General features: G+C 42.0%; 2 protein-coding genes across 9 annotated transcripts; one reads left to right on the top strand and one right to left on the bottom strand.

Annotated features, from left to right (window-relative positions):
• The first annotated feature begins 6534 nt into the window (after positions 1 to 6534).
• LOC115162322 (C-type lectin 1) lies at positions 6535 to 15372 on the top strand. Of its 7 annotated transcripts, XM_029713516.1 has the most exons (7): positions 11388 to 11719; positions 11914 to 12030; positions 12132 to 12290; positions 12614 to 12701; positions 13768 to 13933; positions 14780 to 14915; positions 15101 to 15372. In XM_029713516.1, the coding sequence occupies exons 4-7, from the start codon at positions 12675 to 12677 to the stop codon at positions 15225 to 15227; spliced, it is 456 nt and encodes a 151-aa protein (XP_029569376.1). In that variant the 5' UTR covers positions 11388 to 11719; positions 11914 to 12030; positions 12132 to 12290; positions 12614 to 12674; the 3' UTR covers positions 15228 to 15372. The 7 variants fall into 7 exon arrangements, with proteins under 7 accessions (XP_029569371.1, XP_029569373.1, XP_029569372.1 ...); XM_029713511.1 differs by lacking the exons at positions 11388 to 11719; positions 11914 to 12030; positions 12132 to 12290; ... (2 more) ...; positions 14780 to 14915; positions 15101 to 15372 and adding exons at positions 6535 to 6686; positions 7024 to 7140; positions 7299 to 7592; ... (1 more) ...; positions 8057 to 8196; positions 10999 to 11302; XM_029713513.1 differs by lacking the exons at positions 11388 to 11719; positions 11914 to 12030; positions 12132 to 12290; ... (2 more) ...; positions 14780 to 14915; positions 15101 to 15372 and adding exons at positions 6537 to 6686; positions 7024 to 7140; positions 7329 to 7592; ... (1 more) ...; positions 8057 to 8196; positions 10999 to 11302.
• Positions 15373 to 15984: 612 nt separating this feature from the next.
• On the bottom strand, positions 15985 to 20934 carry LOC115162321 (tetratricopeptide repeat protein 8). 2 transcript variants are annotated; one of them, XM_029713507.1, is made up of 14 exons: positions 20583 to 20934; positions 20147 to 20176; positions 19838 to 19958; positions 19562 to 19625; positions 19123 to 19372; positions 18940 to 18984; positions 18630 to 18715; positions 18447 to 18534; positions 18105 to 18215; positions 17708 to 17847; positions 17360 to 17534; positions 17041 to 17163; positions 16662 to 16745; positions 15985 to 16558 (listed from the first exon to the last, which is right to left on the bottom strand). In XM_029713507.1, exons 1-14 carry the CDS (start codon positions 20694 to 20696, stop codon positions 16442 to 16444), a joined length of 1548 nt encoding a protein of 515 aa, XP_029569367.1. In that variant the 5' UTR covers positions 20697 to 20934; the 3' UTR covers positions 15985 to 16441. The 2 variants fall into 2 exon arrangements, with proteins under 2 accessions (XP_029569367.1, XP_029569368.1); XM_029713508.1 differs by lacking the exon at positions 20147 to 20176 and having other exon boundaries at positions 20583 to 20931.
• Between the last annotated feature and the right edge of the window lie 478 nt (positions 20935 to 21412).

Here is a 21412-nt window from a genome sequence, read left to right as displayed (position 1 = left end):
GCATTAATACCCAACAAAATCTAACTGCACTGTCCAATTTACAGTAGCTATTACAGTGAAAGAATACCATGCTATTGTTTGAGGAGTGTGCACGGTTATGAACTCGAAAATGTATTAATAAACCAATTAGGCACATTTGGGCAGTCTTGACACAACATTTTGAACAGGAATGCAATGGTTCATTGGATCAGTGTAAAACTTTGCACATACACTGCTGCCATCTAGTGGCCAAAATCTAAATCCCTGGGGTGGAGCAATATATTATGGCCTTTCTCTTGCATTTCAAAGATTTTTTATTTTTTTATTTTACCTTTATTTAACTAGGCAAGTCAGTTAACAACAAATTCTTATTTTCAATGATGGCCTAGGAACAGTGGGTTAACTGCCTTGTTCAGGGCCAGAATGATAGATTTTGACCTTGTCAGCTCAAGGATTCAATCTTGTAACCTTTCGGTCACGGGTGAGCTCACCATTTATCTAAATATTTGAGTAAAACACTTTCTAGAAATCGAAAGTTTCTGCACGCCGCCATGCTTTATTTTCTCACAGAAACCAAAGATAATAAGAAAAGACAAGATGAGTTTGGACTGTTTATAGTATGCATGTTGAATGGGTCTGTCGTCTACAATTCTTCACATTCCACCATTCAATTCTGGAAGTTCTCAATAAAATGAGTGAACCCTTACTCACCTCATTTTGTTATAACATCTTTGGATGTAAACCATACAAAAACAACACTAGACAATATGGAACACAAAGCTTTTACTATCTCATCCTGGAATATACAAGGTCTGGGGTCATCTGCCTTTGGCCTAAAGAGCAGGAACACAGACCATCAAAGAAATTGGAAATACAGACATTGTCATCCTACAAGAAACATGGTTTAAAGAAGACGGACCCACTGATTGCCATCTAGGCTACAGAGAGCTGGTAGTCCCATCCACCAAACTACCAGGTGTGAAACAGGAAGAGACTATATGCTAATTTGTCATAGAGCAGACCTAACCCACTCTATTAAATTTGTCAAAACAGGAACATTTTACATCTGGCTAGAAATGAATAAGGACATTTTCTCAACAGAGACAAATGGCCTCATGTGTGCTACCTATATCCCTCCAATAGAATCCCCATACTTTAACAATGACAGCTTCTCCATCCTAGAGGGGGAGATCAACTATTTCCAGGCCCAGGGACATGTACTAGTCTGTGGTGACCTAAATGGCAGAACTGGACAAGAACCTGACACCCTCAGCACACAGGGGGACAAACACCTACCTGGAGGTGACAGCATTCTCTCCCCCATATGCCCCACTAGGCACAACTATTTATTTATTTATTTTTATTTCACCTTTATTTAACCGGGTAGGCCAGTTGAGAACAAGTTCTCATTTACAACTGCGACCTGGCCAACATAAAGCAAAGCAGTGCGACAAAAACAACAACACAGAGTTACACATAAACAAACGTACAGTCAATAACACAAAATAAACGAAAAATATAAAAATCTATGTACAGTGTGTGCAAATGTAGAAGAGTAAGGAGTAGGCAATAAATAGGCCATAGAGGTGAAAATAATAAAAATGTAGCATTAATACTGGAGTGATAGATGTGCAGATGATGATGTGCAAGTAGAGATACTGGGGTGCAAAAGAGCAAGAGGGTAAGTAATAATATGGGGATGAGGTAGTCGGGTGTGATATTTACAGATTGGCTGTGTACAGGTACAGTGATCGGTAAGCTGCTCAGACACCTGATGCTTAAAGTTAGAGAGGGAGATATAAGGCTCCAGCTTCAAAGATGTTTGCAATTCGTTTCAGTCATTGACAGCAGAGAACTGGAAGGAAATGCGGCCAAAGGAAGTGTTGGCTTTGGGGATGACCAACTATGACAACATAACCAACAAAAACGGGTCCCAACTCCTGCAGCTCTGTCGCACGCTGGGTATGTACAGAGTCAAAGGTAGGCTTCGAGGGAACTCCTATGGTAGCTGCACATACAGCTAATCTCTTGGCAGTAGTACTGCAGACTACTTTATCACTGACCTCAACCCAATCACAGCAAAATCACACTACTTGAACAGAGCTTTACTCAATCAGGAGGCATCAAAGCCAAAGGAGCTGAATAATATTAAGAAATGCTATAGATGAAAGGAATGTAGTGTGGAAATCTACCAAAAAACAATTGGGCAACAACAAATTCAATCCCTTCTAGACAATTACCTGGACAAAGCGTTTCACTGTAATAGTGAAGGTGTAAACCTGGCAGTAGAAAACCTAAACAGTATATTCTCTCAGCTTCCCTATCAAATAAAAAAAAAATCAAACAGAAAACCGAAGAAAATGAACAACAATGACAAATGGTTTGATGAAGAATGCAAAAACCTAAGAAAGAAATTGAGAAACCTGTCCAACCAAAAGCATAGAGACCCACAAAACCTGAGTCTACGCCTTCACTATGGTGTATCACTAAAACATTACAGAAATACACTACGGAAAAAGAAGGAACAACACGTCAGAAATCAGCTCAATGTAATTGAAGAATCCATAGACTCTAACCACTTCTGGAAAAATTGGAAAACACTAAACAACACAAAGAATTATCTATCCAAAATGGAGATGTATGGGCAAACCACTTTTCCAATCTTTTTGGCTCTATAACATAGAACAAACAGCAAAAACATATACATGATCAAATACAAATCTTAGAATCAACTATTAAAGACTACCAGAACCCACTGGATTCTCCAATTACCTTGAATGAACTACAGTACAAAATAAAAACCCTCCAACCCAAAAAGTCCTGTGGTATTGATGGTATCCTCAATGAAATGATAAAATATAGAGACAACAAATTCCAATTGGTTACACTAAAACTCTTTAACATCATCCTTAGCTCTGGCATCTTCCCCAATATTTGGAACCAAGGACTGATCACCCCAATCCACAAAAGTGGAGACAAATTTGACCCCAACAACTAACGTGGGATATGTGTCAACAGCAACCTTGGGAAAATCCTCTGCATTATCATTAACAGCAGACTTGTACATTTCCTCAGTGAAAACAATGTACTGAGCAAATGTCAAATTTGGCTTTTTACCAAATTATCATACGACAGACCACGTATTCACCCTGCACACCCTAATTGACAAACAAACAAACAAATGTGTTCCAGTCAGCCTCAGAGAACAACATCGACCTATACGCTGACTCGGTGAGGGTGTTTTTAAAGAAGTGCATTGGAGATGTTGTACCCACTGTGACTATTAAAACCTACCCTAACCAGAAACCATGGATGGATGGCGGCATTCACGCAAAACTGAAAGCGCGATCCACCGAATTTAACCATGGAAAGAGGTCTGGGAATATGACTGAATACAAACAGTGTAGTTATTCCCTCCGCAAGGCAATCAAACAAGCGAAATGCCAGTACAGGGACAAGGTGGAGTCGCAATTCAACAGCTCAGACACGAGACGTATGTGGCAGGGTCTACAGGAAATCACAGACTACAAAAAGAAAACCAGCCACGTCACAGACACCGACGTCATGCTTCCAGACAAACTAAACACCTTCTTTGCCCGCTTTGAGGATAATACAGTGCCAACGTCACGGCCCGCTAACAGGGACTGCGCCCCACCCCCTCTCCTTCTCTGTGGCTGACGTGAGTAAAACATTTAAATGTGTTAACCCTCACAAGGCTGCTGGCCCAGACGGCATCCCTAGACGTGTCCTCAGAGCATGCGCAGATCAGCTGGTTGGTGTGTTTACGGACATATTCAATCACTCCCTATCCCAGTCTATTGTCCCCACATGCTTCAAGATGGCTACCATTGTTCCTGTACCCAAGAAGGCGAAGATAACTGAACTAAATGATTACCGCCCCGTAGCACTCACTTCTGTCATCATGAAGTGCTTTGAGAAATTAGTCAAGGATCATATCACCTCCACCTTACCGGCCAAGGTAGACCCACTTCAGTTTGCATACCGCCCCAAGAAGTCCACAGACGACGCAATCGCCATCACACTGCACACTGCCCTATCCCATCTGGACAAAAGGAATACCTATGTAAGAATGCTGTTCATTGACTACAGCTCAGCATTCAACACCATGGTACCCTCCAAGCTCATCATCAAGCCAGAGGCCCTGGGTCTCAACCCCGCACTGTGCAATTGGGTCGTGGACTTTCTGATGGGCCGCCCCCAGGTGGTAAAGGTAGGAAACAACATCTCCACTTCGCTGACCCTCAACACTGGGGCCCCACAAGGGTGAGTGCTCAGCCCCCTCATGTACTCCCTGTTCACCCATGACTGCGTGGCCATGCACGCCTCCAACTCAATCATCAAGTTTGCAGACGATACAACAGTAGTGGGCTTGATTGCAAACAACGACGTGACAGCCTACAGGGAGGAGGTAAGGGTACTCGGAGTGTGGTTTCAGGAAAACAACCTCTCACTCAACGTCAACAAAGCAAAGGAGATGATTGTGGACTTCAGGAAACAGCAGAGGGAGCACCCCCCTATCCACATCGAAGGGACAGCAGTGGAGAAGGTGGAAAGTTTTAAGTTCCTCGGTGTACACATCACAGACAAACTGAAATGGTCCACCCACACAGACAGTGTGGTGAAGAAGGCACAACAGCGCCTCTTCAACCTCAGGAGGCTGAAGAAATTTGGCTTGTCACCCAAAACCCTGACAAACTTTTACAGATGCACAATCGAGAGCATCCTGTCGGACTGTATCACAGCCTGGTATGGCAACTGCACCACCCTCAACCGCAAGGCTCTCCAGAGGGTGGTCTGGTCTGCACAACGCATCACCGGGGGCAAACTACCTGCCCTCCATGACACCTACAGCACCCGATGTCACAGAAAGGCCAAAAAGATCATCAAGGACATCAACCACCTGAGCCACTGGCTGTTCACACCGCTACCATCCAGAAGGCGAGGTCAGTACAGGTGCATCAAAGCTGGGACCGAGAGACTGAAAAACAGCTTCTATCTCAAGGCCATCAGACTGCTAAATAGCAATCACTAACTCAGAGAGGCTGCTGCCTACATTGAGACCCAATCACTGGCCACTTTAATAAATGGATCACTAGTCACTTTATACAATGCCACTCTAAATAATGCCACTTGAATAATGTTTACATAGCTTACATTACTCATATCACATGTATATACTATATTTTATACCATCTGTTGCACCTTGCCTATGCCGCTCGGCCATCGCTCATCCATATACTTACATGTACATATTTTCATTCACCCCTTTTGTCACGTCCTGGCCAGTATAAGGGTTAATTGTCATTGTAGTTTGGTCAGGACGTGGCAGAGGGTATTTGGTTTATGTGGTTCGGGGTGGTGTTTTTGTAGTAAGGGCATTTGATTTAAGTATTCCGGGGTTTTTGGGCACTGTTTGAGATTCATGTGATTCTATGTTTAGTCTAGGTAGTCTGGTTCTATGTTTAGTTAATTGGGGTGGGGACTCTCAATTGAAGGCAATTGTGGTCTAATTGCCTTTGATTGAGAGTCCCATATATTAGGGTGTGTTTGTCATTTGTGGGAGATTGTCCTTGCACTGCGTTGTATGTGCCTGCAAGACTGTTGCTGTCGTCTTTATTGTTTTTTGTCCAGTGGATACTTTACTCCTTTTTTTAAAATTAAAAACATGAGTATCCACATACCTGCTGCGCCTTGGTCCATTCTTGATGACGCCTGTGACACCTTTAGATATGTGTGTATTAGGTAGTTGTTGGGTAATTGCTAGATTACCTGTTAGATATTATTCCACTGTCGGAACTAGAAGCACAAGCATTTCGCTACACTCGCATTAACATCTGCTAACCATGTGTATGTGACAAATACAATGTGATTTGATTTGATTTACCATACCGTACCTTTGAAGCGCCCCAAAACCTTTGGAGCACTAGTGGGTACATGGTATTGTTGTTTCTGGCTCATTAACATATTTTGAGTCGTGCCTTGTAAGAGGCTATATTTGTTGCACCCATTAATGAGAATGCTGTACTTATTTAACTCCTATGTGGTTATAGTGCCCCATCAATTTAAAATGTATAGGAGACAGATTGGAGAGGTAGCAAGTCTTAAACCTTAAATGGTTGAGCATTTTGCCATGTCCTTTTGGTCTGTTTTTCACTGTAGTTGCTGTCAGTTTGGAAGCCTTTGTTATGGCCTCTAGAAGTGCAAGTGATATAAAACACCAAGTATTAATTCATATGCTTTAATGTTTGTAAACATTTTACCTAGCAGCCAACCTGCTTGCAACAGTCCTGTGTGTCACTACACAGTACTTGCTTTGATACCGTATTTATATTACAGTAGGTGTATTTTAATATGAAATATAGAATTTTACTTGCCAACGAGCTGCCTATAAGCTACTGTCAAAATCACGGTAACCCCTTTCTACGATCACTGTATCTCTGAAGTCAATCCACAAATAGACACGCACACACACTCACGCACGCACACACACACACAGAAACAAGCACACACACTATATTGACACAGTCCAGTGTTTGAACAAACTCCACAGAGAGATACGACCATCCCCACTGACTGGAACATTTTTAACAAGGCAGACAATTCAATGGAGAATTACGAGAAATATACCGAAAATGGGTTCGACACAGATGAAGCTCCCTTCTATCATAGCCAAGACCAGAAACCAGGTACCGTAAACAAATACATTTTTCTAGTATAAACTAATAGGATTTAGATATTAAGTCAATGTGTTAACCATTTTCTTCAGCTTATTGTGACTGTACAGTTTTGTTTTAGTATGTTTTTGAATTGGCTTTAGAAAAGCTCTTTGAGACAACGTGACCTTTGACACTGCCCACCTCTAAAAGTGGAACCCTGATCCAGTTTGTGCAAATCATACATTTTAGTAAGCTGTCTAGAATGTTTCACTGAAATCATTCAGTGAAAACATTACTATCTTGTGGACTGTTTATAACTTGTTTATAACCTCTACACTCTGATACTGACGGAAATTTTCCCTTTCAGAATCCACATTCACAGTAAGAGATGGGCCCAGTTTTCCGCATTACCGATTGGTTACAATATGTTTGGGGCCACTTAGTGCTCTTCTACTGGTTGTTGCCATTGTCCTGGGAGTATACTGTGAGTATAACCATGTCCAAAGATAAGTCTCAACACTAAGTATAGTAATCTCTCACTCTCAATGTACATGTCAATGCAGCATGCATGTCCTTTTGTTTACAAAGAAAAAATGCAAACGTACTACTTTGTTCATGAAAGGTGTTTTTTTTTCTCCCTAGTGATATTGGGTCCCTCTTTGATCCCCACAGGTAATAAAGTCAGTGAGAGTCATCTTCCACTATATCAGAATTTGACACAGATCAGCAGTGAGCTGGAGCAACTCAGAGCCGTCCGGAACAATGTGATTCATGCTAAAGAGGAGGCCCAGAGAAAGTTACACAGAGAGCTCACTAGCCTCCACCAACTAGAGATAGCATTACAGCAACAGACGACCAGCAACGATAACTTTCAGGCGCAGATTGAGAGCCTTCGCAAGGACAAGCCGCAGCTGCAGTCCCAAATATCTTCGCTTGGTGAGATAACTTATTGTGAGACACCTAATTTAGGATTTGATCTACTGACTAGTAAAAAAACAAACATCCTATGTGTCTTTACAGAGGTAAGCTGTGGCCTATGTTTGCCAGGATGGGATCTGCTAAACTCAACATGTTTCTACTTTGCCATTTCTGATGCCATTGAGTCTAGAAGCTGGGGAGAGGCCAGAAAAGAATGTTTAAGTTATGGAGCTGACCTGGTTGTGGTAGATAGCTGGGAGAAGCAGGTAAGACATGGACTGTCAGTGTGGATCTTGTTCCTGTAACTTGGAGTGTGATGTTTATTATCATATTTTGTGTGACTCTGAGGGCATTGTAGTGGGACAGTGAGTACTGTTCCAAACTTGGCATTATTAATAATTTAACAGACCTAGTTCAACAGCTTGTTTGTGCATGACTCTCTCTCTTTCTCTGTGTTTGTCTGTGTGTGTGTGTTTTCTCAGGAGTTTATGAGTAAGGCGATACAAGCATTAAGATACAGTTCAATAGTCAGGTACAACACGGGGTTCTGGATTGGATTGAAGGAGGAAGAGGATACAGAGGGGACCTGGACTTGGCTTGATGGGACTGAACTGACTCAGGGGTAAGAGCTGCACAAGTTAATGGGATTGGTTTGTTCAGTAGCTAGTGTTACCATTGACTAGTACTACTGTCTTATTACCTATTACGTAGTCTAAAAATGAACCTTGACCTTTGTTCCAGGTACTGGGCAGATGGGGAGCCGAATGACGATAAGAAAGCCGAGGACTGTGCAGCCATTTACTCCAAAACCCATCCCAGGAAGACTTGGAACGATGCCCCATGTACACATGCACTGAAATGGATATGTGAAATGAAAGCAAAGGCAGCCCAGGAATTAAAGTTGTAATAATTTGTCTCATGAGTGTTGCCATTTGCAAAGACACTACATGTTAAATTAAAATGTTTATAACAAAAGTGAATTAAATTAATATTGGGCAATTATAATACATCACTGGTTGTTTCGGGATCTTTCTGTCACACACACACACACACACACACACACACACACACACACACACACACACACACACACACACACACACACACACACACACACACACACACACACACACACACACACACACAAACACACACACACAAACACAAACAAACACTCCTCCCTCCACTCAAACCACCAATGGCTTCACAGTATTCACATGAAGCACTGACATAGGGCAATGACTAAACAAATCCTCCACAGGCAGAGAGAATGAGTAAACCATTGTTTTATTCAATATTGGCAGACAGCAGACAGACAAGTCAATGGAGAATTCTGACATATCAAAAAATGTGTTGAAAGGATTCAAGGGAACATATAATGAGCTGATATGTCAGGATGATTTCAGCACAGATGGACATCCTCTCCATAACAGACAAGACCAACAACAAGGTACCGTAAGGAGAACGTGACCTTTTTCAGAAAATCAAGAGAATAACTGCTCTCATATAAAATATCAATCCAGGAGCTTGGTGACAGATTGTAGATTTGAGAATGAAATTCTGAATACGGGTATGTCACAAAACTCCTGTGGATTAACCCAAATATTATTGCGGTAATACTTGATAAAATTGTCCCTTGTCCAGTGTCCATGTTCATGGTGAGAGATGGGCAGAGTTTTCGATTCTACCGATTGGTTGCAGTGAGTCTGGGCATGCTCAGTGCTCTTCTACTGGTCGTTGACATTGGTCTGGGGGTCCAATGTGAGTAGTGTCCTTTATCATTTCACTCTGCTTTAAATAATTAATTGAATAATTCTGTCCTCTTCCTCTAGTGATGTTAGGTCTCTATTTGGTCCCCACAGACAGCAAAGTCAGTGAGAAGTACGGTCCACTATATCAGAACTTGACATATATCAGCAGTGAGCTGGAGCAACTCAGAGCCACCCACAGTAATATGATCCATGCTAAAGAAGAGGCCTTGACAATGTTGCAGAAAGAGCTCCAAAAGGTGAACAAAACCAGCAGGCAGCTAGGGAGTGCCAAACACACCAGCATGGAGTTACAGAGGCAGGTTGAAAGCCTTCAGGAACAGAAGGTGGCATTGCAGTCCCGCGTCACTGAAGTTGGTGAGTCTTTTGGGACTCAGTCTTTTGTATGCTATGCAATGTTGTGTGTAGAAGAGACATTGATTCATTTATTATTGGTAGATGTTCATAACAAAATAATCGCTTTGATAATATCCCAATCTGGAGATCTGAAACAGCAGCGCATGCTTATATGGGGGCCTTCATTTGTCACATGTTACAACAAAAGTAATGTTTCAATGTTTTCCATCTCATTTTATAACAGTGGAAAGCTGTGGCCGTTGTTTGCCAGGATGGACATTGCTCAACTCGTTGTGTTACTACTTTCCCTTGTCTAACTCCATTCCTCTGAAAACATGGGACAGAAGCAGAGATTACTGCATTAAAAAAGGAGCTGACCTGGCAATAATAGATAGTGACGAGAAGCAGGTAAGTTATTTGGATATATTCCATATTTCTCCCGAGAGGCGCAGCGGTCTAAGTCACTGCATCTCAGTGCAAGACGTGTCACTGCAGATTCAAATCCAGGCTGCATCACATCCGGCTGTGATCGGGAGTCCCATAGGGCGGCGTACAATTGGCCCAGCTTCGTCTGGGTTTGGCCGGGATAGGCCGTCATTGTAAATAAGAATTTGTTCTTAACTGACTTGCCTAGTTTAAATAAAGGTTAAATATATATATATATATTTAAATATGGTGTAACTTCCACAATGTGTTAAAGAAAATATACAGTACATACCAGGTTAGCATAGAATGAGTAGAACATTCTAGCATTCTCATCAGTTCTATGGAATGTCTCTCTAAGTGGAATTATGTTAATGCGCCACTCCATGGAATAGACCCCTTTACATGGTAAAGGTTTGACCACTATCTCACTCTCTCTCTCTCTCTCTCTGTATGTGTGGTGTGTATGTGTGTGTGTGTGTGTGTGTGTGTGTGTGTGTGTGTGTGTGTGTGTGTGTGTGTGTGTGTGTGTGTGTGTGTGTGTGTGTGTGTGTCTGCTCAGGAGTTTATCAATAAGGCAATACAAGCATTAAGATACAGCTCAGGATCCTGGCACCTAACAGGGTTCTGGATTGGACTGAAGGAGGAAGAGGATATAGAGGGGACCTGGACATGGCTTGATGGGACTGAACTGACTCAGGGGTAAGCACTGCACAAGTTAATGGAATTGGTTTGTTTAGTAGCGAGTATTACCATTGACTATAACTACTGTCCTATTACCTATTAATTAATATCAGAGCCATGTAAATTTGATTAACATACGTTTAACCTATCTGCTGTGGCACGGTATGGAGATAGACAAATTGTCTAAATATGAACCTTGACCTTTGTTCAAGATACTGGGCAGATGGGGAGCCTAACGACGATATGAATAACGAGGACTGTGCAGCCATTTACTCCAAAAACCATCCAAAGGCGACTTGGGATGCCATGAAGACTTGGAACGATGCCCCATGTAGATATGCACTGAAATGGATATGTGAAATGAAAGCAAAGGCAGCCCAGGAATTAAAGTTGTAATAATTTGTCTCATGAGTGTTGCCATTTGCAAAGACACTACATGTTAAATGAAAATGTTTAACAAAAGTAAATTAAATGAATATTGAACAGTTATAATATATCAATGATTGTTTGAGGATATTTCTGTCTCACTCTCTTTTTCACACAAACACACACAAACACACACACACACACACACACACACACACACACACACACACACACACACACACACACACACACACACACACACACACACACAAACACAAACAAACACTCCTCCCTCCACTCAAACCACCAATGGCTTCACAGTATTCACATGAAGCACTGACATAGGGCAATGACTAAACAAATCCTCCACAGGCAGAGAGAATGAGTAAACCATTGTTTTATTCAATATTGGCAGACAGCAGACAGACAAGTCAATGGAGAATTCTGACACATCAGAAGATCTGTTTAAGGGATTCAACATACAATGAACATACAATGAGCTGATATGTCAGGATGATTTCAGCACAGATGGACATCCTCTCCATAACAGACAAGACCAACAACAAGGTACCGTAAGGAGAACGTGACCTTTTTCAGAAAATCAAGAGAATAACTGCTCTCATATAAAATATCAATCCAGGAGCTTGGTGACAGATTGTAGATTTGAGAATGAAATTCTGAATACGGGTATGTCACAAAACTCCTGTGGATTAACCCAAATATTATTGCGGTAATACTTGATAAAATTGTCCCTTGTCCAGTGTCCATGTTCATGGTGAGAGATGGGCAGAGTTTTCGATTCTACCGATTGGTTGCAGTGAGTCTGGGCATGCTCAGTGCTCTTCTACTGGTCGTTGACATTGGTCTGGGGGTCCAATGTGAGTAGTGTCCTTTATCATTTCACTCTGCTTTAAATAATTAATTGAATAATTCTGTCCTCTTCCTCTAGTGATGTTAGGTCTCTCTTTGGTCCCCACAGACAGCAAAGTCAGTGAGAAGTACGGTCCACTATATCAGAACTTGACACATATCAGCAGTGAGCTGGAGCAACTCAGAGCCACCCACAGTAATATGATCCATGCCAAAGAGGAGGTCCTAACAGGTTGCAACCTGGTCTCAGAGCATTTCATACTATTCTGTATGTAAATCTGAAACATCCCATATAGTTTGATATGTTACATTTCGTATGGTATTGTAATGACCTAACTAGATCATAAAGGAACAATTGTCCAGACAGAGGATTGAGTTTAAGAATTTACGGTTTATTAACCCAACTTCACACAGGCTACTGTTTTGCCGTAGCCCACACCAAATAAACGAAGGATACCCCTATAAAACAACCGTGACCTTCTCTTGTGAAGGCCAGACTTAAGAGAGAGAACAATGGCTAAACCTGGTCTTAACTTCCAATGCTCCATCCCCCTGCCCAACCCCCCTGCACGCCACTCCGCCAACCACCAGGATGCCCGGCATCAGAACATTCCAGGCATTCCTGTGATTGGCAGATAGCAAGTTGATTGGCATGGCGGACCCTGCGAACACTGTGCTGGTAAGTACAACACAACCAACTAATAGCCTAACACATAGCTGTCTGTGCGGGTCGCTACAGTATGTATTATTTTGTGGATGTTCATCATCCATTTTGCATGATATGTTACAAATTACAATTCTTATATATTACAAATTTCAAAAAAATTACAATGTTGTGGATTTTCACAATGTGCAATATGTTACGAATTTGCTAAATGTATGGTACACTGTATGTTACAAATTCTAGCTAGGTGGCTAATTGTTGCAACTCACTAACGTTAGCTAGGCTAGGGCTTAGGGTTTATGGTTAAAGGGTTAAGGTTAGGGGAAGGGTTAGCTAAAAGGGTTAAGGTTAGGGGAAGGGTTAGCTAAAAGGGTTAAGGTTAGGGAAAGGGTTAGCTAAAAGGGTTAAGGTTAGGGGAAGGGTTAGCTAAAAGGGTTAAGGTTAGGGAAAGGGTTAGCTAAAAGGGTTAAGGTTAGGGGAAGGGTTAAGGTTAGGGGAAGGGTTAGCTAAAAGGGTTAAGGTTAGGGGAAGGGTTAGCTAAAAGGGTTAAGGTTAGAGGAAGGGTTAGCTAAAAGGGTTAAGGTTAGGGTTAGGGTTAGGGAAAGGGTTAGCTAAAAGGGTTAAGGTTAGGGAAAGGGTTCGCTAAAAGGGTTAAGGTTAGGGAAAGGGTTCGCTAAAAGGGTTAAGGTTAGGGTTAGGGGAAGGGTTAGCTAAAAGGGTTAAGGTTAGGCGAATGGTTAGCTAAAAGGGTTAAGGTTAGGGGAAGGGTTAAGGTTAGGGTTAGGGAAAGGGTTAGCTAAAAGGGTTAAGGTTAGGGGAAGGGTTAGCTAAAAGGGTTAAGGTTAGAGGAAGGGTTAGCTAAAAGGGTTAAGGTTAGAGGAAGGGTTAGTTAACATGCTAAGTAGTTGCAAAGTTGTCCGTCATGAGATTCAAACTTGCAACTTATGGCTTGCTAGATGTTCGCGTTATCCACCCACCTCGATCAACCATCCTCCTTTCGTTTTTGCCTTAAGTAACCATCTGTATTATGTAACCATGCAAAATTTAACATATCATACTAAATGGAGTGCCCCGGTTTTAGGTACAGAATACGAAATGCTCTGAGACCAGGTTGCGAGAGCTCCAAAAGGTGAACAAAACCAGCAGGCAGCTAGGGAGTGCCAAACACACCAGCATGGAGTTACAGAGGCAGGTTGAAAGCCTTCAGGAACAGAAGGTGGCATTGCAGTCCCGCGTCACTGAAGTTGGTGAGACTTTTGGGACTCAGTCTTTTGTATGCTATGCGATGTTGTATGGAGAACAGACATTGATGAATGTAAATTCTTAGTAAATCCTTAGGAGTCAATTGACTTGTCTGTTTAAGCTAGAGATATGTTTTTTTGTATGGGGTGAGTCTCAATCCACCGCAAACGCCTATGTCGGCCTTCCGCACCTGCGATGGAAAGTGGCAGATCTACAGCGCTGTTTGCCAGACCAGGAGACATCCCAAAAATTGATCTTCTCACAAAAACGACATGGTTTGCCCTACAAACTAATATGACCACACTATGGAAAGGGGAGACTCTCACGAGGGTCTTCTCCACAAGTGTTGTCTGAAAGTAACCCAGTACCGGTTAAACAAATTCATGAAAGTATGGAAGTGGTTTTGTGCCAACAAAAAAAGGGTTTAATGTGTCCCCAAAACATATATATATACAGTATTTCCTGAGCTTTCGTATATATCTCCTAGATATAGGACAGACACTTCAAAACCTTATTCCTTATGATTTATTCTTTGACTGTTTTTCCATTTATATATATATTTTTTATAACTACAGGGGTCCTAAAATTCTAAATCAAATAGCTAAATGATCCACGGTATGACCATGTCAAAACAATTCCATATGTTAGCTTAGTAGAACCCCCTCCCCCAACATTTCCATCAGTTCTATGCAATGTGTCTCTATGTGGAATGCTGTAAGTGCCCTACTCCATGGAGTAGGCCCCTTTACATTGTAATGGTTTGAGAGCACTATAAGAGAAAGATTGTCCAAAATTCAGTTACCACTGATTAAATAAGCTTCTTTCCTGCCTTGTTGTGTTTGTTTGCTCAGGCATTCATAAGTTGATGCACACAGTGCAGTTTAACTCCAAACCCATGCACATAAAAGGGTTCTGGATAGGACTGAAGGAGGAAGAGGATACAGAGGGGACCTGGACATGGCTTGATGGGACTGATCTGACTCAGGGGTAAGAGCTGCACAAGTTAATGGACTGGATACAGGTTTAATCATGTATGATCTTCTATGTATTTGTATAGACCAACATGTTAAGCAGTTCGTGGTTAAATGTTTCCACTGCCTGTGACACTGAACCATTATCCTTCAGGATAATACCAGAATGTCTAGAAAGTAACCTTTAACTTGGTTTAAAAGGTACTGGGAAGATGGAGAGCCCAATGACCACTATGGAATGGAGGACTTTGCGGCCATCAAAATAAATCCCATGAAGTTCTGGAATGATGCTACTTGTACAAGTGAAATGCAATCAAAGAAGGCTTAGAAAATGTCCATTATTTCATTAAGGAAATACATACATTGAAAATAATAGGCATTGGAATCAAATGTAAATTGAAGTTGTACATAGCATAAGATTGTATCTGTTGAAATAAATTGTCATACTGTAAAGTTAAACACATAGAAATTAATATGAGTTCTGTATCTTTTTGATTGTAACAAGTAATCAATCAAAAACAAACAAGACAGACTACAAATTGTTGTCACATCTGCTCCTGCCACGCCCTCTAGTGCTCATCCGGTGTCTCGTTGACCTGCCGCCACTCCCCCAGTGCTCTCTCCCTCTCCGTGTGTGATTGTGTGGGCGGAGACAGGTGTGCTGGAGTCAGACCAGATCCCCACCAGCTGCAACCTGTTTCATAATCAAGACCTCTACAAATACTCAGTCCTGCCGCTTCCTCACTGCCAGATCGTAATCTCTGTTCATTCTGCCTGCTCTGACTCTGGTCCCTGTCTCCAGTCCAACGTCTTGTCATCCTGCTACTCTGTCCTGGATTCCCCACCGGACCTGCTCACCCTGTCTCAACCCCTCTCGCTCCAGCCTCAGCATTTGGTTTCCAGCAACCTGCCCGAGCTTCCCCTGACCTGCACTCCATCTCCCCGTGTTTCAATAAATACCCGGGTTACTTCATCCCAGTCTCCTTGTCCGAGTCTGCTCTTGGGTTCCCCTGTTCCACTCCGCGTAACAATTGTGACAAGAGGAATGGTAGTACAAAAATACATCTGAATACACTATAAAAAGATAGCAGTATAAATACATTTACTATAAATATTTGTTTCTTCCATGTTCATACTTTACTATGTACATTTACTAATCGGTGCTTAAAAGTACCTTACACTATTCTACAAGCCTGTGAACCAACCAGTGAAGAGAAAAATAAGCACATAAAACACTTAAATTACAACTAATAAGACCTACATTGGGCTAGGCAGTTGTAAACTACTGTTTTACAATAATGTCTGTGCAGCGAGTTGCCCAAACCAGATTGCCCTCGGTATCATTTAGCCTGTATAGTGTCACCATCAAATAACAGTTGTGTCCCTGCAGGAAAAATATTTGTCTGTAGATTGTGAAGACGTCTAACCATTACATGAGGAGGCCAGTCACTGTTGTTTAATAGCAGCACTCTATGACAAGTGAGTAAGTGAGCTATCGCACAGGCAGACTGGACTTTCAGGTCAGGTGTGTTGGTCAGTAGGTCACAGCACAGCAAAGTGCTGGCGCAGGTGTTTCAGGATCTGTTGGGTATCTACATGCTCAGGGAAGGCCTCCTCCGACCTCTGGGCTGCCGTGTAGCTACTCTGCAGATCTCCAATCTGGACACAGCAGAAGACAACAGCACATCAATTAATATGATCCCTGCAGGCTGCATGTCAATAGTTAAATAGATGAAAAAGTGCTGATGAAGTGTCACGTTACCTTGTCTGACAGAGTGGAGTAGTTAAAGTGTGGTTCATACATGTGAGGGGCGAGTGATGCAGCGGTCTGGAGGAAAGCTTTGGACTGTGAGGAAAAGGAGGAAATCAAAAACAACCATTCTGAATTAGACTCTATACCAAAACATCATAAACAGTCGACTACTGTAGATGCTCCTAAAGACTAATTACATAATGTGTTGTACTATATGGAAAATAACCACTTGGTATAACGCCTTAGAAGAGCAAGCCTGGAAGAAGCTTACACCAGTTGGAAAGAAGGTATGCAATTTACAACAGATTTACTCTCTCAATTCTCTTAACAAAACTAACATTTGATCAATTTGATATATTTTAAGATCTAGAAACCCCAGTTCATTCACCTGCTCAATGTGTCCCCTGCGTAGCTCCAGCACAGCCAGGTTATTATAGGCCTCAGCATGGTCGTTGTTGAAGGCCAAGGCCAGTTTAAAACACTGGGATGCCAGAGTCAGGTCTCCTATTCCCTGTGGGGAGAAACATAAGATGCACGTAACATAAACTGAAATGTGAAGAAGTGATAGCATGCTATATGTTCAAAGCACGCAGCCAGAGTTTGGATCCTGTCCAAGAGAAACCAGTTGGCATACAGAAGAGGGTGCTGTAGAGTAACTTCATGCAGTAACAATAACATCTGTGTGTGCTAAGCTAACGCTAACGCACCACAGCTACGTGTCCAATGTTGTACCAGACGTCAGCCTGCTCCTCATCGTTGGCCACTAGGGCCAGAGCCCTCTCGAAGGAGGAGAGGGTCATGTCATACTGCTGGGCATAGAAGCAGCACAGTCCAAGGTTGTTGTACAGCTGGCAATTATATACTCCCATCTGCAGCAGCCGTCTACAGGAAGGGAGGGTTAGAGGGGAAAACAACTGTAAAATCAACGCAACCACACAAGGCATGTGTATCCACTGACATGATCAACATTCTTTAATATCACACTGGCATAGCCATAATAATCAGAGTAAAATGAGGGAATTAAAGGCAGTGGTATGTGTGTGTGTGTGACTAACCTATAAAAGCGCAGGGCGATCTCAGGCTGGTCCGTGTAGAAGTGATTGCTGCCTATGCAGGCGATAGCCTCAACGTGAGTGTTGTCCTGCTTCAGGACGTCTTTGTAGTACTCTGTGGCTGAGGTGATGTTATTCATCTCCTGTGAGAGACGCAGATAACAGATACTATTAAATACAGATTTTGGACCTCCTGATCAACCTGCATCGGTTCTCTCAATTGACAGTAGAATTATTCAATAGCTACTAGAGATGCAAAACAATTAGGCTCTAAATTCCAGGGCAATCAGCTGATCATTTCAGATTACACATCTGACATGCCGATTTCAACCGGTGCTTTCTTTAAGCAAGAGAACGCTTCACAAACAAACAACAACAAAAAAGGAATCATGTCACGTGCCTCGTGAATGCGAGCAATTCCTGTTAAGAGAGTGACCTCCCCAGGGAAGTGGTCCAGACCTTGTTTGAAGAGGTTCAGTGCAGTTATAGGCTGATCAAGCCGCTGATAGACCTGTTTTAGCGGCAAAACAGAACAAAAAGTATTTTTATATAATTTGTGACAAATATAGGGCAGTAGATGGATGTATAAAAAACAAAAACCTATTTGGACTTATAGAAACAACTCGGCGTTGAGTGACGCACCACGTGCTATCTGCTACGGAGAAGCCTCGTGTCATGGTTTTACACTTGTAGTTACACAGTATTTACAGTGTTAGGGACATTGTAGGTTGTATGTTGTTACCTTGGCCAGATAGAGGTATGTGTCCACCACCTCCTGGTGATTGAGAGCAGATCGGAACTGTTTTTCTGATTCCCGGTGTAAACCAAGTCTGTCAATGAAAACAGTCACAATGTAGTAGAATTGTAGTGGTAATATAGTATAATAACAGTTGTATGAGATCTAAGTAAATATCTAAAGCTTTACCTGTAGTAGCATTTCCCCAGCTGGACTTTCCACCACCAGTCTTTGAACTGAGCATTCTCAGTGGCCAGAGCAGCCAGGTCTAAAGCCTGTACACAAACAAAAAAAGGTACAAATGGCTTTAGAGTAAAACTTACAAACAAAAACAACATGGAAAGCCAAAGCTATACACTAATATTGAGTGGATTTAACAAGTGACACCAATAGGTGATGCTAGCTTTCATCTTGATTCACCTGGTCAGTCTATGTCATGGAAAGAGCAGGTGTTCCTAATGTTTTGTAAACTCAGTGTATATCTGTATTGGCAACTCACATTTTTAACATCATTTTCATGATGAAAGATGTACTCAAATAAGGTCTGGGGGCAGAAAAAAAACCACAGAAATTGTTATAACATGTATTGAACCCGAATAACCCAAATAAATACAAGTACAATTACAAAAATATTTTTGGAGATACCATGTTCATTGCATTACATTCATAAAAATACTCTTACCTTGGATAAATTGGGCTTCTGGGCATATTTAGCTAAGTTGAGTCTAGATAAGTTTATAAATGGTCCCTCAGGATTGGTCAACATGGAGGCTGTTCCCAGCCGGACAAATCTCCCAGACGCACTAGTGACAGGACGGGCAGTGTGTGCGGTGCGAGGGGTCCTGATGGCTTGTTCCATCGTCCCTGGTCTGCCAGACTGGGTACTGGGCCTCACAAAGCCTGTGATAGGACGTCCCGATTGGGTCATGGGCCTAGATTCAGGACATAAAAGCTCAGTTCAGATTCAGAACTAATCTGATGCTTTTCAAGGAACATAATGCTCCCCACCACTCAATGTCAGAAACATTGTTACAGTAATTACACAATTTCAGTAGGGGAAATGCCTTGGGATACTTACCTAACACATACAAGATAGTTGTGAATTCTAAAATGTCACATACCTGATGGCTGGAGTAGGCCCACCACCATGGCTTGTTCCTGGAAGCCTCAGTGATGTCCCAGGGCCTGAAAGAAAGCTTCATTACAGTACATTCAAAGAGCTGAGAACATTTTGGACAGATTTTACCAGATCAGAATGGTTATATATTTTTGTGATTGAGACAGACTTTGAGATTCAGTAGGCTGTACTGTGGGTATGGTCAAGAGTTTTTCCTGACCATTTGGCCTGACCAGGAAAAACTCTTGGCCCTCTGGGACAGTTCAGAGTTCAGACTTACGAGCAACCTGAGCGATGGAGCTCTCATCCAGCAACATCTCAGCGATCCCCTCCTGGTCCACCTCCACCTCATCAATGTACACCATCTCTGTCAGAGCACGGGTCTTCAGACTCCATGCAGCCTGCCCAAGAAGTAACAGGTGTTTAAGGCATATTTACAGTGAGTCAGATTTTATTTTACAATGTGATGTTACAAGGTATGGAACTCCAGTACAGATGTACTACAGATATTTCATTAATTAAATAGCTATCCATTCTATTTGTATTTCAACATGCCAGGTTAGAATCAGCATGGCAAGGAAGAGGTTACCTCAGAGATATATGATGAGGAGTCAGGTTCCTTTTAATACAGCAGTGAGTGAAATTATGAGAGAAGAGATGAATACAGATTTGATGCATGCATTATATAAAGCACATTTCAAGAAAAAGTATTAACTAGATTAACTAAAAGTGAAATGAAATTGACAGTGGGGCACTAGCTAATGTCTAAATTTGCCAGACATGATTGCTAGGCTAGCTAGCTAGTTAACAAGTAGTTTTTTTCTTGCAACCAATACTACCTAGCTAGCTAACAATGTGCTAGCAAAACAGCTAGCTAGCCAGCAAGCAAGCAATGGCAGATTTTGCAAGCATGCTATCAACATTAGCTTGCTACTGCTAGCTAAATTGGATTAATGCTTGGAGCTGGCTAGCAGAGCTAAAATAACTAGCTAGCTAGCTAGCTAGCAAGTTTAGCTTATAATTACCTGGTCGTATGGACTGTCCTCCAATATCTTCGAACAAATATTGGAACATGGTTGGAACTTCCGTCTTCTAAAGTAGCTCCATGCAAGAAACAAGGGATCCATAGGTATCTCCATTTTGTCTTATTTGCTTGTGGTGCTAAAATAAATGAAGAGGTAGCTAGTCAGGTAAATTAGAGTTTAGATATCAACACTAAGCTTGTTGCTTAAGCAGCAAGTGTCCTGTCACTCCCAGCAACGGAGGAGAGGGGAGGTCCTCTTGTGTGTGCACTTGATTGAGCTCGCTCAGCATGCTTGAGCGGATGGCGGTGTGCCCTGGCACTGCTTTTAGGACCATCCCATCCATTATAGTACGAACTCTTCCCACCCGGTACATTGATTTTTTGGGCTATTTACCGCGAGAACAAATAGTATTCTCTGAAGTGAAGCATGATCAATGGGTTTCCTCAAACCTTTCGAGCGCTTTTTTTTTGTATTCCAAGTTTCATTCGCTAAATTATGTGACCTTTATTTCAGCAACAACTGAGTAGACAACGACTTTATTTAAAGTAGAAGCTGGGAGGATGGGAGTCAAAAGTATCATAATGTGAACCTGAATGCGTGTTTTCTCAAAAAAGAATCCAGTTGGTGTATTAGCTGTAGTTATACAGTTAATGTTTTGAATGTCACTTTCAACAGCATTTATATAGTCTCTGAAACATATAAGTAGACTTACTTTCCGTGGGATAGAGCCTTTGCATGGATAGAAAAACTACTGCAGAATGTTGAAGAAATGTGCAATGGGGTAAAATATTAAACGGTGACACCATATACTTGGATTGACAGCTGTCAAA

Source organism: Salmo trutta, chromosome 25 (genome assembly GCF_901001165.1).
Source record: "Salmo trutta chromosome 25, fSalTru1.1, whole genome shotgun sequence".
NCBI lineage: Eukaryota > Metazoa > Chordata > Actinopteri > Salmoniformes > Salmonidae > Salmo > Salmo trutta.
The sequence above is the reverse complement of the archived record's forward strand: the minus strand, read 5'-3'. Positions and strand labels throughout refer to the sequence as shown.